Consider the following 16,330-nt stretch of genomic DNA (forward strand, 5'->3'; position numbering starts at 1 on the left):
CCTCCCAAAACACCAGCAGCAACAGCAGCCTTCGGCGCCGCAACCCCACCCCCACCAGTAACAACATGCACGACCGTCGCCGTAACCTGATCATTCCTAATCAACTGCAGAACCAACCTAAGCGCGAAGCGATCATCCTTGGACCCGAAATACGGTAACAGGATATGATGCGCCTTTCTGGTCGTCGGCACCACCGCAAGACCCCTATCACCACCAATCCCCCCACCCAGATTCAAATTCCCACTATGTATACTCAGCCCCCCAAGCGAGGGCTTATCGCGCAGCCCACGCCCATTATTCCTCCTCCTCGGCGTCCTCTCAACCAACAACCCCACATTACACCGTACATTGCGCAACACACTCTCCGCGAAAGCTGTATATGGCGCGGAGGCCACAAAGCGGGTCGTGATTGGGTCATCCAGAATGGAATTTAGATCCAATGAATGGTGCTCAGACATGGACCCCGTTTCGCTCCAAGGGAGGAGAAGCAAATCTGTCGAGTCATCGCGGGCCATGCTAACCACTGTATCTGCGTAAGAGTGTTCGGGTACGACGGAGACGCCGGCCACGATGGAGAGATCGTGCCATTGGCCGAAGGCGCGGAAGGTGTTGACGACGGGATCCCAAAGTGGGTAATGGAGTTGGTCGAGTTCGGAGACGGTCATGACGCTGGAGTCGCGGTCTGTGAGTTCGAGGAGGCGGACGCCGTGGACTTGGAGGGTGGATTTAGGGTCTTGGTCGTCTTCTTGATCTTCTTCTTCGGTCTTGTTGGTGGGAGTGGCTGTTTCTTCTGCGGCGGGGTCAGGTGACGCGAGAGTGTCAGGGTGTTGTTTTGGGAGAGGCGGTCGATTCGGGGAGAGCAGCGCGGCGAGGGTACAGATGCTGGAGAGGCCGTCGAGGCGTAGATAGACGAGGAGTTTGCGGACGGGGAGAGCGCGCTGCTGTTCTTTGGCGAGGGCGATGCTGTCGGTGCGGGCGTCGGAAGGGATGGGGTTGCCGGTCTTCCAGTCGATTTCGCCGCGGCGCCAGCGCTCGACTTTAACTTGGTACCATTTTGGGTAGAGAGCGACGGTGAGAGGGGTGGTGGCGAAGGTGGTTACTAGGGCCATGACGACGAACATGGTGAAGGTGCGAGTGCTGAGGATGTGGGCTTGCAGGCCGATGTTCTGGGTGGGTTAGTGGAGGCGGATAGAGGGATGAGGGAAGGGGATGGGGCATACCAAGACGATCAGCTCGACTAAACCTTTGCAGCTCATGAGCACGCCAATGGAGAAGCTCTCGCGCCAGAGGAGGCCGCAGAGTCGCGAGGCGATCGCACCGCCGGCTACTTTGGCCGTAAAGGCGATGGCAATGATGCCGACCACGTAGCCCCAGACAGTGCCAGTATCGAGCAGGCCCAGGTCGGTTTGGAGGCCGGAGAGTGTGAAGTAGAGAGGGAGGAAAAGCGCCGCGACGAGATCCTCGATTTTCTCGGTTAGTTTTATAGCGAAGCCGCCTTCGTGTGGACACAGCAGGCCGATGATGAAACCACCAAAGATGGCGTGGATGCCGATGATCTGGGTAAAGAAGGCTGAGGCCAATGCGATGAGAAGCGTGATGGCGACCACGGACTGACTGGGTCCTTTTTGCAAACTGCCCGTGTGGCGGAGGAAGCGCAGAAACAGTGGTCGGAAAATGAAGGTGAGGAAGAGGATATAGCCCACGCAGACGAGCAACACCCAGAGTGCGGTTAACCCAGTGCCTGCGTTGACGAGAGCAACACACAGAGCGAGCAGGATCCAGCCGACGACGTCGTTTCCAACGCCGGCCGAGAGCACGATGACTCCGACGTTGGTTCCCAGAAGTTTGAGCTCTGTCAAGATACGGCATAGGACGGGGAATGCCTACCCCATGGTTAGTAAGGTAAGCCTATCCTCCCAAATATGTAGCAGCTTACAGTGATAGCCATAGCAATACCGATGAAGAGCAAGAAGGTTCCAAAGTTGATATCCACTGTGCCGGGCTCATCCTGGAATGTGTTGTACAGTCCGTAGGCAATCGCACAACCGAGTCCAAATGGCAGAATCATACCAGCAGCAGACACGCTAACGGCCACACGCCAGTTGCTGACCAGGAAGCGAAGGTTGGTTTCTAGCCCAACAAGGAATAGAAAGAGCACCAGCCCCAGATTCGCGACCAGATTCAAGTTCGGAATAGACGCGGTCGGAAATATGGCATCAGTGAAGCCAGGAATACGGCCCATTACCGACGGGCCCAGTATGACGCCAGCAATGACCTCTGCGATCACACGCGGCTGGCGGATCTTGGAGAGCGGCCAGTGCAGCAGGCGGCAGAAGATAATGATTATACCGGCCTGGTAGATGTTAGCTGTGAAGCATTCGGGAGGTTTAGCGAGGTGTGCTTACCTGAATAATGAAGATGACGATGGGATTAGACGAGTCATAGTGGGCTGGATTGCTGCCTTCGAGGATGCCTCCTTGAGCCTTGACTTTGGTGGTAGAGTTGGAGGACATGATGTCCGCCCGTAGGCTACAGGGAGGTCTACAGAGTGTATACGCAGAGCGCAGTAAGGGATAGAGTGGCAGCACAGCCGAAGATTAGGAATGAAGGGGTGAAAAAGGAAGGAAGACAAAGAAGACAGATGGAGAGGGGGGGATGCGGTGGAGGCCCCAGTTTTTCTGGATCGGGGCTTTGCGGGTCCACGTGGCTGGCATGAATCCGGGGTTGAATACGAGAACTCACCACTTCTTTGACTCAATGCCAACCAGCCACCGACCGTCTAGACCGCCAGTCATCCTTCTGTGGCGCGGCACGGTCCAGCATTCCCCTGGCCGTCAATAAAGGAGCATAACAACTGTGCGAGCAGGGAATCGAATCCGTTGGTTGGCCCGAGCACAGTCTGGTCCGTGCTTGGCGGCAATCGCCCGGGTCGCTTAGGGTTGACGATGACAGCCGAACATTATTTCCGATACCGTCCAGGATCGTAGGTAGAGTCTATTTATCAATAGTATAAGTAAAGGAGTGGCAAGGGCTGAGTAGATGGTCTCAAATGATCATCCAATGTATTGATGAGGAAGATTACCTGGGTATATCTGATCGAATAAGCCGGTTCTAACGACGCATCATCTTGAGGCCAACAACTCCTTATTTATTTCCGTAGTACCTAGTAACTAGCTAGCGACATTTTGACAAATCACTACAGCCAATCTAAAGTGGCTGCCGCACTCAGCAAAGACCCCGAACCATTTCAGATCGGCACCTGCACCGCCTTTTGCATTCATGGTGAATGATGCCCGGTAGTCCGGACTCAGGTGAATCACGATCTATCAAGACTGCCTCCGAAGGAATTCAAGTCGAAGTCCTCTGTCGTGACTCTCTCACAGGAGATAGTTTTCGCAACTCATGTGTCCAGTCCATTCCCTGTCCCCTTTCGGACCTGCTCTTGTGGCTGCTGCTGCTGGGCTTTGACTGTGTCTTAGTCGCGCTTCCCCGCTGTCGGAGTTTCTTCATGGGCCATTCTGGAATTCGGCCTGGGACGGTAGTCGCAGAAGCGTTCGTTGTAGAGCTCCTTAAATTCAAATTAGCAGTGGATATCGAGCTATCGGACATAGAACTGAGAGAGCTGAAGGGATCAAGGACGATGGCATCCGACAAGCTTTTCTAGAAATCCTTGCCTGCGGGTATTGACCTGATTCGATCCCATGCGGTTTCGGTCTTAGCTCTCAAGGCAAGTAAACGACGTGCGACGCACCTTTGTACTGTGTGTGGCATACATCGCGCAACACCCGTGCAAGTCAGATAGATGGGCACAGGTAGTGACGAGGGCTCTTTAGAGCCGGCTTCCTGAGTAAACCCTGTCGAGCCTGCGCACCGCATGATGATATTAGTGAGATGGTGCCGACTCTCCAGAGTCGTAATTACCACAAGACGCCCACTGCCCGGAGGCATAAGATGTCCCTGGATCATTTTGCATACCATTATTTGGTTTAGTTTCATTCGTAGAAGTGTATTCTATGGGCCACATTACATCAGATGTTAAAGAGGTCCCAACCCATCTACACGATATCTGGAGTAGTCAACGATGCGGGTTTTCGACTTCTACTGCTCGATAGTCGGAAACTTGTTATCGCACTCGGTTCCGTAGGCCGCTACGTACGGTATTATTTATGACCATCTCCCAATCAGGTCGATGAACTGATTCCACTCATTGCACCAGCTTGATGGGCTAGAAAGTTTCACTCATCCCGCCAAAACACCACGACAGCTAACTTCTTCTCATGGCCGAATATTGAGCGAGGTGGTAGGTTACATATCCACCTGTCATGCCTTGGTCTGTTTCAAATAAGAAATCTGTGTATTCTTAATCAAATTTGAAGCGCTGATGATCCTCACAAGACCATAAAGAAAGAAGGATCTCCGGCATCCCACGGACTGAATGACAAGGTAGTCGGCTGTGACTTAGTCCTTCTCGTGTATTCATGTAATTCCTTCTGGTACCTTCGCGGATGTCAAGAAGATATGGTGCCGACCTTGTATGCGAGAAGGAAACTATCTAATGGTCAAGGATCGGTAACTTGTCCAAGCAGCATTGACACCTGCAATGCATTGATTGTTGGCACCAGACATATGGAGGCTTCTCCGATAATGTACTTCTTGTCTGGTAAATGAGGCTAATTCTAGACAATCGCATATGAATCACCTTAATGTTATGATATTTAGTCCTTTTCATCCAAGGTTTTTATTAAAGACGGGATGTTTTGAGGTACCTCGGTGCCTTTGGGCCCAAAAATTCTGCTACTCCATTTTTCGATTATGCTGGTGTCCAGAACATCCATCTCAAGCAGTCGTCAGAGTCCGTCGTGAACGCTTTCGGGCTTTCCCAGTGAGTACGGGTAGACATAAGAAATTTGTGTGGTATTCCCATCTACGTTCTTGGCAGATAATGAACGATTGTGGATCAATAGCCTACTAGGTATTACTTTTCAGCGTGTGCATCACTCAATCGGCATAGAGCCTCGTGGGTTTTAATCAATCAGAGCCATACTCTGAAAGGATATAGCTAGGTTTGGGATCTTGACATTAGAAACGATACAAGGAGCAGGGATCTCCTGGATGCATTTCCACGTGTCATGCAAGATGATCTGGCTTACTAGTCGACGCATAGAACTAGGACATTCTACTGGGTGTATCTGTAAATACTCTCATTACTGGCCACCTAGACTATTGTATTTGCATACTTTTGCTGCTGTGCGTATAGACCTAGACAGGCTTGTTCATCTTGCCGAACACGGTCTTCCCTCACAAGTCATATCCAGGTTGGCATATCAATCGTTGCTAGCCCTAAGTGCTAAGCACTAATGTTCCGTAAAGCAAGACGATACAAAATGAGGAATGTGGAGAAAGATGAAGAAGAAGAGGTTGCAAACATCATTTGGGCGAGCTTATATAGACATTATATGGGAGTGAATCAGGGCATTTATTTTCCACACACCCCCTTCGGTGCCACATTCAAGAGTGATCTAACTTAGTGTGTCGCTCAGATCTTCCCTGGATACCTTTACTGCCAGTATCACCGACCACCACCATGCACGATGCTCGTGACACGAGCTACGCAATAAATATGGGTCCCTTGCCACACAACATGGCAGCACCAAAAATCAGCGTAGGACAGTATAATAAAAGGGCCATTTATCAAACTAGGGATTCACTCGTGGAATGCGGCGTTCAATTCCAACGGTAACAATCAGCACCATTGGCAGACCTAAGATGCTGCGTCCCGTCCTGCGGTCACTAATAATCCTCTACACCAATTATCCTCAATGCTTATCATTAGCTGCGTCCACTATCCACGATGACTCCACCTCATCATCAAAAGCCTAGGCTGGCCCGACGCCACGACCAGCCTAACAACTAGCTGCTTAGTCCCACCGTGTCAGAATATAAACTAAATGTCGATCCCGCACTTCCTCATCTTATCAAATATTCCACTCCACCATGAGTATTGTAATAGCGGTCGCATTCGCCTGCCTTATCCTCCTATCCCTCTACCTCTTCATCTATCAACAATCCCCCTCCCTCCCCCTTCCCCCCGGACCAAAAGGCAAGCCTATCGTCGGGAATCTATCCGAATTGCCGCCTCCAGATACCCCAGAATGGCAACACTGGATGAAACACAAAGAGCGTTACGGTAGCCACCTCCCCCATCACCGCCACCACCATCAAGCCTTAACTAACCCCTACAGGCCCAATAACCTCCGTGACCATCCTCGGCCAACCCATCATTATCCTTCACGATGCGCACATAGCCACTGAACTTCTCGAGAAGCACTCTCTCAAGTACTCCTCCCGACCACGATCAGTCTTCCTCGGTGAAATGTAAGTGCCCACCCCCACCTCCAAGCTACCCTTCCATACCCTAACGGCGCCTAACATAAAACAAACAGGATAGGATGGAACGACACCCTCGCCATGCAACCATACAACACGCGTTTTCGCTTGTACCGTAAAGCCCTGCACCAGATCCTAGGAACCAAGACCCTAGTATCGAAGTTCAATTCACTTCAGGAACTCGAAGCAAGACGGCTGTTACGTCGTATGATAGATGATCCGGGGGAGTGGGTGCAGCACTTGAAGACGTATGTCCCCCATTTCCTTTTCTTACACGTTAGCGCAACAAAGAGGGACTACTGAATAAGATGTATGTAGGGAAGCCGGGGCCATCATCCTCAAAATCGGGTACGGGTACGACATCAACCCGTACGGGAGGGACCATTTAGTCGATTTGGCAGACGACTCAATGGAGACGTTCTCAGCAGTGCTGAATCAGACGTGGTTGGTGGATTTGGTTCCTGGTTGTATGAATTAATTATCCTTCATCCCCTTCGGGCTGCGATACTGACAAGGATAAAAAGTGAAATACCTCCCCTCCTGGCTCCCCTTCTCTTTTCAAAAGAAGGCCCAGTCCTGGCATACCCAGCTCCTCACCACCATCGAGACGCCGTACCGGATGGTGAAGAAGCAGATGAAATCAGGAATAGCACCTCCATCTTACCTGCGCAACCTCCTCCAGGAGGAGGATACTAAGAAGGAAAAGTCCCTCTCAGAAGAGGAAAGATTCACAGCCAAGTGGACAGCAGGGTCACTGTACTTAGCTGGGGCTGATACAGTAAGATCTTCTACCCCATCCCCCACCCATCCTTCTTTATTTAACCATGGATAACTGAATGAGGTACAGACAGTATCAACCCTCACGACATTCATCCTCAGCATGGCCCTGAACCCCCACATACAAGACAAAGCGCAAGCCGAACTCGACACCATCCTAGGACCTTACACCCTCCCCAAACTCTCCGACAGAGATAAACTACCCTACGTCAACTCCATCGTGAAAGAATCTCTGCGTTGGTATCCGGTTGCTCCGATGGGATTACCGCATCTATGTGTGGAGGGGGAAGTGTATAATGGGTATTCCATTCCCAAAGGGGCGATGGTGATGGGTAATATATGGTATAATTTTCTCTCTCTGTCCCTTCTTTTCGGTAATGAAATGAAGTGAAAAGAATGTCATGTATACTGATGTGTCTGCAGGGCCATAACCCACGATCCAAAAATCTACCCACATCCGGAGAAATTCGATCCGGAGAGATTCCTGGGTAAGAACCCCCAGCCGGATCCGTCGGGATGGGTGTTTGGGTTCGGGAGGAGAGTGTGTCCCGGACGGGTGTTGGCGGATGCGAGTGTTTTTGTGACGGTTGGGATGGTATTAAGTGCGTTGAGGATTTCGCTGGAGGGTGGGAGAGGAGGTGAGGTGAGATTTACGCCTGGGGTTGTCAGTCATCCTGTTTTGGATGGAGTGAGGGTCCAAGCGAGGAGTCACAGGCATGAGGGGGTTATTAGGGAAGTTAGTGTTGGTGTATAGTATCTTTTGGTGGTTATGAAATTATTGATTGTTCATATTATGGTCCTCTAGTGGACATTAATCCAGAGGAATGTCTGTACTACAGCTATACTATATATCAATTAGTACCTATAAGATGGTAATGCGGGGGAAAAATGAGGATTGTATGGGTGTGGAGGATAGGGGTCAAAGCAACAACCCGGATTGGTGCCAAGTATCTACAAAGTAGACTAGCTAGTCAGTTACAGTATTGTGAGCATTCCACTGGTAGGTTATCTGATCATACCCAAAATAAACCTCAGTTAGCAAACTGAATCTATCGCGAAACTAAACAAACTTCATAACAAAAAACCACAAATATGTCCCATTACAATATGTCCAGTCATCAGTATCATAAAGATCATCAAACATCCCTGAAAAGCAGCCACTACGCAGTAGCAGCAACATCCGTCTCATTTGATCCAGCCACCACATACATCTTCTCCGTCTTCAACCGATCCAGCGCACTCTGCGGCAGGTTCAGCGTATCCGAGACAATCTGCTTCGGCGTGGAGCCGATCCATTGGCCCAATGAGATGTCTGTAGGCATTATTAGTACTAACATTCACAACTCTACCGGATGGGGGATAGGGGATGATGACTTACCGCTGAATTGATCCGTCTGCAACACCTCCAAGAAAACCAGATCCTCATCTCCCGTGTTCTCAATATAATGGCTGTTGCTCTGCGGGAAGTATCCTACATCCCCCGGGCGGTAATCGAACGTCGTGGCGGTGCTGGGCGCCGTGAACAGGGTCGCGCGTGCCTTGCCACTGATGAAGAACGTCCATTCATCGCTGCTTGGGTGCCAATGGATTTCACGCATGCCACCTGGGTGCACTGTCACCAGCGCGGCAGCCGTGTTGGTGGAGATGGGAAAGGTGAGCGAGTCGACGATCTTGACGGATCCGCCTTGCACTTCGTGCGCGGGCTGCTCGGAGAAGTGGTACGAGTAGCTTTGGGACTTGGGCAAGACGCCTGCAGAGCCAGTTACATTTTGCTCCTCGATGTTTTGCGGTGCCGGAGTGCCGGGAAAGATATAAAGTTCATCTTCGGGAATGTCGTCGAAAGCGGCAACGGGGAGGTCGAAGTTTTTGGCGAGGACTTCGCGCTATAGTCATCGTTAGGTCAAGAACATTCATAAATTTGGGTAATCAAGTGAGGGGTACCGGTTGATGGGCAAACACTTCAGTGGCGAGGAAAGTATTATCCTCAGAGAAGGAACCGTCATCAAAGATGAGGAGAAACTCGACGCCCGAGTCTAGGGCTTGGATGGAATGCGGAACACCGCTGTAAGGAGTGAGTCAACCGACCATCCCCATTAATGCACCCCTATGAAAGGGGACAATGATTTGGAATTGGGGCGAAAAACTTACGGAGGGAAGAACCAGACATCACCAGCGCTCACGTCATCGACGAAAGTTTGTCCGTGCTCGTTGACGGCCTGAATGATAAGAATTAACTTTGGCAAACAACCTGGTTTGTCACGATTCTCTCTCTGCATACCTCGATCCGACACGATCCGTTCAACACCAACGACCATTCCGATGCCACATGCCAATGCAGCTCCCGATAAGCACCTGCTTCTAGGCGCATATCCACTCCAGCCATCTCGGTCGCGCCCGGCATCACCACCTCGTTCTCTTGCCGAGCCCATCCAGACTCGTTCAATCCCAGCCTTCACTCCAATTAGTATAGAGTACAACATGCATTGCAGCAAGGGCAGGTCGGCTTACCGATTATGGCTTAGTCCTATCCCCAATTGTTAGCCATTGTTCTGTCTCATTAAACTTTTTCCACCGAAAAAGCAAATAAAGGGGCTAAACGACAAAAAGAAAAGAAAAGAAAAAGGCAAGGCAGATAAACTCACCCATAGGCCATTGGGCATTGATCGTCTGGCCATTGTCCGTACCCGGAGGAGCCAGCTTATCGCTATTAATCCGATCGTAGTAGTCGTTGCCTATTTGTCCGGTGAGATGAGATCATTTGCAGATCAACCAAACGCCTGGTCTGGTTCCATGGATCGATACTACATACGAGGTCCAGGGTCAGTTCCTCCCGTGCTTCCGCGGACCGGTTGCGGGTTCTCGATATCTTCAAAGTCCAAGTACACGCCGAGGTCAGCGGCATCGGTCTGTCCTGGCACCGGCACATAAGGGATCTCATCGGTAGACTGGTCCGTCACAGTGTTGGAGGCCGAGTAACCCAGCAAGTTCTCGGAGCCTCGTAGGGGAGGGTTCGACTTCGTCCCTGTAGGAGCGCCATGAACAGCTACCGTGAGGAGGGACGTGATGACCCAAGGTAGAGAAGAGTAAAGTGTAGATGGTTTCATAATGGATTGAACTCAAGATGAATAGGAAGGAGTTTTTGTTGAGTGATGATTGCGGCTTCGCTTTGTCTTGCTTGTTGGCTGGCTGAGTTGCTTGCTTTGGAAGGTATCCTTGCTTGATGAATTGAGGTCTGATTGTGAAACAAGAATCCGGCTCCGGACCTGGTCTTTATAACTTTTTTTGGTCTCGGCCAACAGACCCAAAGAGGCCACGGGCTACACGGCCGGCCACGGAAGCGGGCTTTTCGCCCTGATCGATCGATGCCCATCCGCGCGCAGACAGACAGACAGCAGACATCAGACAGCAGTCAAAGCAAGCAAGCAAGCACGCCGAGGGAACCAGCCCACGCTCCACTCCGCGGATTGTGGATAGTCAGATGTAGTGTTTTGTCCACGCCCCCTCACGCATAGCCGAGCCATGACGGCAAGCTTTAGCTTTTTCCCCTCATGCACCGAGCGGATCTGGATAAAGTCAATCCAGTATCAGGCTCACTAGAATTGGAGAAGACGAGTCAGCAAAGAGAAATGGGGCTGCTACACCGGTCATGAGGATAGCCCCATAGGGTTGGTGAGAAGCCAAAGGAGAAGCCAGCTGGCACGCACCGCCCAAAAAGGTGGCACCGGAAACGGCGATTGCATGCGGGGCTGGGTTAATTGGAACAGCGCAAAAAGCAATCGAAGAAGAAGAGCGAAGGCAGCAGCAACCTGGACGAGGGTATATCCGGTGATGGTGGTGGTGCAGTTGTTCGTTTCAGTCCAATATTGATGAACGGGCCGGACGGGCTGGAAATGAAGGCCAGACTAGCGTTGAGAGTGGCTCCGCCGTAGGGGAAGGTACCTTGCTAGGGATGGGACACTCGATGGGGGTTTAGGTTGTGGTTGGCTGCCTTTTTGCATCTTGCAGTTACAGATTTCTGCGAGTGCTGGGTTTTGTTTTGATTTTGTTTTGCGTTTTATTTTGATTTCTTTTTCTTACATCCCCGGGTAGATATTGACTTTGGTGACAGCAGTCAACTGCCGAAGAAGTGGGTATACGGTTCTTTTTTTAATGATGATGGATAGGCAGAACCGATACTTGGGTCTCGTATGGAGGAAGTTTCCATAGAATCAAAGTTTTTTTGCTTGATCGCTTAGTTCACCGACGCACAGCCTTAATGAAGATGATGCTGGGAATGGATAGCAGTGGCGGTGCCCCGCGTGCGGAGAATTTCTTGGTCCAATGCTTGATTGTTAAAGTGCATCCGTGCTGCATGGAAGGACACGTCGATGGCGTCTGGGATTCCTTGTTTTGGGTGAGCGGCCTGCACCATCTTGGTTGATTTGATTTTGGGCTATGCTGGGATTTCCGATTGCTGGGATTTTCTATCTTAGGGTGTGGTGGTGGTGTTTTTCGCTTGGGGTCCCCCCGGATCGTCATCCTCAATCAATTGATTAATTAATCTCAGGTCTAGTTTCATTTCATATATTTCCCTCATATGTGCCCCGCACTAAGCAAGTCAGTTGCTGCATGAATTCCAGGGGTGTGTGTGAGAGAGAGTCATGTTAGTGGTAGTGGTGGTGGTAGTTGACTAGGAATGTAGCTGAGTGATTTCTGGGTACTACTACTATCTGATTGATACGCGATCGATGCGACGCCGACAAGAGTCGGTGTACATGCCTATGCCTCCTCTCCAGGCAGCACACCTTGCGTTGAAGGGTGTTATTCGCTCGGACGCGGCAGACATGCTGTCAGTGCAAAGTATGTTCATACGAGAGTTTTGTGCAAAGAATAGTAACACAAAAAAGCAAACATGAAGTCAAATTCAACCGTTTTTCCGGCCCAATTTCACCTCTTCTTCCAATTCTATATATAGGACGGAACAACTGAACTTCACAGCCCTAATTGGAATCCTCAGGTTTACATATCACCATGACATCCTCTTATTGTTCAGTTCTACTTCCAACCACCACCATTACTACTACTACTACACCTGTACTAGTTATTCCATCCCCCCCTTACTTCAACGTCAACGCCTTGCAAAGAAGAAAAGAGAAAAAAGCAATTCTAGGTTTTTCGCCTTGATTCAAGAAAATTCTTCAGATCATTTCTCCCACTGTTAATCCCCGATTTCGTGTAACAATCGTTCCGCTCTCGCTCTGCCGTCCTCAAAGATGCCCCCATTCCACAACGCTACCGTCCCGTTTTCCACTCAACTCCTGAGTCTAGAACTCTTCCCTAACAATGAGCCCTCAAAAAATACCCCAATTCTCGAAACTCACCTCCTCCCCAACTCCTCGGACCCGTTCGCAACCCCCAAGAGGCACCAAGCCCACAGTCGGATAACCCGGCTGCCTGAGCGGCGGTATCCAGCGAGGAGAATTGGGGGTTGGTAAAGTCGTATCACAAACCCTCTGTATACTACCACTATAAGCGACCGCCACCAGCTCTCACAACAAAAACACCAATACCTACAATATACATTATACCTCCCCTCAGACAAGAAGTAGTAGTAGCGTAGATCCCTTCAGAAGCACATGACTCACCAGCCCGGCTAGGCTATAGGCTATAGTGAGACCGAACCGGCCATACACACCCCAAAAGTCAACCCAACCCGACCAACCCTCCCTAACTATGAGTTATTTTATTTCTTCTGCTCCTGGAACTAGTAGTACCACATTTGTGCTTGATCTTCGGGCATTGGGGCTCAAATCCGGGAGGAGGGAGGGGGGATATGACGTAGCTTCGCTATCCACTATGCCTGCAAGGCCAGGGATGTGAGTGAATGTGTCAGAGCCTGCCGGGAGTATACTTTTCCATCCATTGCGTACTTGTTTTCCTGGGTGTGGTAGCAGTACCTGCGTTTGTTGGCAACGTGTATACGCGAGGAGAAGAACAAGGTACCTTGAGGACGATAGCCGATACATGCAAGTTACTACTTACCCACCTAACTAGCTAGTATGTATATATGTAACTACTAAACTAAGATGCATGCGCACCCCGCAGGCCTTAGGCCACCCAGCCGCCAGTAAGTGGCTGCTTAGTAGTACTAGTAAGTAGTAACTACTGCGAGTTCGGATACTCGGAGCCAATGATCTGAATCAGTGGGGAGGGCTAAGCAAACTGTCATTTTTTGGACTAGCTGGGGGTGGGTGGGAGACTGGGAGGGGGCATGAGGACCAGGTGGATGGATGGATGGATGGATGGTGGAGTAGAATACGCGGCTTGATTAATATGGTGGGGGAAAAGGCTAAGCAGCCACTAACTCGATACTAGTACTAGAACTAGTCCAGCCGTTGGAGATGAGGGTTGACTGGGGGCCCCTGCTCGGAGCCATGCAAGAGTGCGGATTGGTGAGGTCGGTGTTAGTCGGAGATACTAACGATTCATGGGATGGATTAACACAAGTATTTCATCCAACTATCCCTACTGGGGGATGGAATGTGTCTGTGTACTGGATATAAGCGACAAGTCAGCAGACAGGTGATGGTATCATCTGCGTCGGGTTGGGGCCATTGAGGAGTTGAGACGATGATTGTATAAGTAATAAATGATGATAATAATAATCAGGCTCCCCGATAATCTACAAGTCTATTCTATATGCTATGTATGTACATGCGCCCAGCCGAATTATCCGTCTATGCTAGTTTACCCCAAGTCCCAGTTGTATGTCATCGAGTCATCAAAATGTTTCGCATTTCATCGTGCAGTCCACACGCCCCGTGGCATCCGGCATCGCGTCCGTGCCTCTTGCGGCATCGTCTCCCAAAGCACTTGCCGCACTTCCTGGCCCACCTGGTCGATTGCATCCATCGCCCAAAGTACATCCAGGTGCTCGTACTCCTCGATCACCTTGGCGTGCGCCAGCCGGACGTGCGGCTCTCGCCCATTTTCGAGACGGTGCAGTAACCGGCGCCCGTCCACGAGACCATCCGAGCCTGCGATCCACAGAGCAACAGGAGGCATCTGGGGGCCATACCACGCGGTGTCGCTACGGAGGACCTCGCCATGGCCCCGCGCCACCCGCTGATCCTCCGCCGCCTCGGCCTGCGTGACCTCACTCGTCGCGAGGATGCACTTCTGGTGGGCAAAGCACTCGCCCCCCAGCCACCACCGCATCGTCTCTGCGCTCACGTACACGGGTGCAAACTGAAACATGCGATCGCGGAGGCCGCGGTCCCAGCGCGCATCGCTCCAACCAAACAGGAAGGAAAACACGTAGTATCCCAGCGTGCCATAGATGCGCGGATGTAGCCGGCGGTGTACCGTCATCATGAAAGGAATGAACGCATGAATGCCAAAGAAGGCCCGGAAGATGAGAGGGGAAATAATCCGCATGAAGCGAAAGTAGACCCGTTCCACCAAGGGGCCTGCGTACACGGCCGGCGCGAGGGCGCAGAAGACTGAAATCCGCTCTCCCAGTTCCGGTCGCTGATCCTTGGCCAGTGCGATAAAAGTCTCTGCGGTTCCCTGCGAGTGGCCAACGAGTCCGAGCTTCTCAAAGCCTGTCTCGAAGAGCACCCGGGAAACCAGTGCCGGCAGGTCCAGCAGCCCCATCTGCTGGATGTTCCACGCCCACATCCGTGGATCCGACTGAAACAACGTCGTGTGTTCCGGAACCATGCCGCACCGATTATTTCCGAGCCAGACATCGTAGCCTGACTTGCACAAAAAAAAAGCAAGGCTGTCGTCATCGTTGGCACAGAATGCCCCGGCGCTTTGCAGCAGCCCGTGCATCAGGAGCACAGGGTATTTGGCCGCAGCTCGGCGAGAGGCCTGGGGGTTGGTCTGGCCAGTGAAGACGTGTGGGCCTCGCGGGCGCCGGGCCTTAGGAGGCAAGGGGGTGTGTTCCTGCGGGTTGTAGACATGCCACAAGGTGAGGATGAAGCCATCCTCGGTTTGCACCTTGAAGGTCTCCACATCTAGCCCTACCCGTCTAGCGTAGTATGCTACATCGCATACAACCGGATCCTTACCCCCTTCCAAGGGCGGACATTCATCCAGCGCCTCCTCATCCACCTCCTTCTCTCGTCGGTAACTCCACCTCCGCGAAGCCTTGTTTCGCTCTACCTGCCGTGATCGCTCCTCTTCGTGAAATAATCTCGTAGTGCGGGGAGACGGTCCACCTATCTTCCGACGAATCTGCAAAACAGATGCACTAGCGGTCTGAATAATAGCGCCCAGGATGACTGTTCCGAGAAAGACGAGGGACAAAACGAAGGATACGCAGCGGATGATCAGATGCTGAACCGAGGTAATCAGGGAAGGCGGTCCGTAGGACGGTAACGGTGGGAACAATGGGTGTGTAACATTATTTGCAATCGAGCTGCCAAGTTGATTCTTCCATGGAAATGGTCCTTCCTCTCCAAGTAGTCGTTCAGTGACCGCTGAGGCATTTTCCGAATCCTCATCACAAACGGGGCCCAAATCCTGCAACTCATACCCTGTCTGTAAGGGTGTTTTCAGCCCTGCGTCGGGCGCTGGATGCTGCTCAGTCGAACCGACTTCAACGGTGGTATCGAAGTAAGGGGCCTTGTCAGAAACGCGCGATTGAGCGCCCCGGGCAACACTGGTGGACAGCCCCTCGTCGGGGTCGGATTCAGAGATGAACATGGGGGATCAGGGTACAGTGGCTGATCCAAAAGCAGGGAAGGAAAAGGGCCTCATTTTCAGTTAACGAGGAAGGGGGGAGAAAGAGGGAGGAGGGAGGGAGGGAGAAATAGGGGATGAAGATCGAGGCGAAGCAGAGACGATCTGGAATCGCAGCCTTCCTCAATGATGAAAGATTGGCCCCAGATTTCAGGCCAGCATCACGTGCGGTGGGCCCGTGCACGTCACCCGGTGGGGGGTGGCGCCCAATCAGCGACGGGCGATCGTTGCCTGAGGCGTCACAGGGGGGTCATCCTCTCAGGCACTCAGGCACCCCCAGGGTCACAAGTGACGTGCAAATGACATGCACGAAGAAGAGATAAGAAGAGATTGGTAATTCAAACATAGTCATATATATCATATCGTGCGCTAAATATATCACATCATAGGCTAACTATATAAACAGAAAGAAAGAAAACCCATGTCCAGCCATATCCAA

General features: G+C 51.4%; 4 protein-coding genes across 4 annotated transcripts; 1 reads left to right on the forward strand and 3 right to left on the reverse strand.

Moving 5' to 3' along the window:
- Positions 1-95: 95 nt before the first annotated feature.
- BO87DRAFT_290049 (Kha1p) lies at positions 96-2,528 on the reverse strand (the record flags this gene model as incomplete). The annotated part of the gene is made up of 4 exons (XM_025618953.1): positions 96-1,166; positions 1,221-1,883; positions 1,937-2,353; positions 2,406-2,528. Coding segments are annotated over 4 exons (2,274 nt in total), but the record flags the coding sequence as incomplete, so codon positions are not given.
- Positions 2,529-5,994: 3,466 nt separating this feature from the next.
- BO87DRAFT_350798 (cytochrome P450) lies at positions 5,995-7,918 on the forward strand (the record flags this gene model as incomplete). Its single annotated transcript, XM_025621096.1, has 7 exons — positions 5,995-6,187; positions 6,243-6,375; positions 6,444-6,635; positions 6,706-6,854; positions 6,912-7,165; positions 7,235-7,506; positions 7,588-7,918. The coding sequence occupies 7 exons, from the start codon at positions 5,995-5,997 to the stop codon at positions 7,916-7,918; spliced, it is 1,524 nt and encodes a 507-aa protein (XP_025483651.1).
- A 358-nt stretch (positions 7,919-8,276) lies between these two features.
- BO87DRAFT_350801 (putative oxalate decarboxylase) lies at positions 8,277-10,268 on the reverse strand (the record flags this gene model as incomplete). Its single annotated transcript, XM_025621097.1, has 8 exons — positions 8,277-8,476; positions 8,543-9,047; positions 9,106-9,226; positions 9,313-9,380; positions 9,443-9,614; positions 9,673-9,688; positions 9,807-9,896; positions 9,974-10,268. 8 exons carry the CDS (start codon positions 10,266-10,268, stop codon positions 8,325-8,327), a joined length of 1,419 nt encoding a protein of 472 aa, XP_025483652.1. The 3' UTR covers positions 8,277-8,324.
- Positions 10,269-13,817: 3,549 nt separating this feature from the next.
- Positions 13,818-15,956, reverse strand: BO87DRAFT_373069 (putative ab-hydrolase associated lipase). Its single transcript, XM_025622445.1, has one exon. It carries the CDS (start codon positions 15,853-15,855, stop codon positions 13,942-13,944), a length of 1,914 nt encoding a protein of 637 aa, XP_025483653.1. The 5' UTR covers positions 15,856-15,956; the 3' UTR covers positions 13,818-13,941.
- Positions 15,957-16,330: the final 374 nt, after the last annotated feature.

This window comes from Aspergillus neoniger, assembly GCF_003184625.1.
Source record: "Aspergillus neoniger CBS 115656 unplaced genomic scaffold BO87scaffold_4, whole genome shotgun sequence".
Taxonomy (NCBI): Eukaryota; Fungi; Ascomycota; class Eurotiomycetes; order Eurotiales; family Aspergillaceae; genus Aspergillus; species Aspergillus neoniger.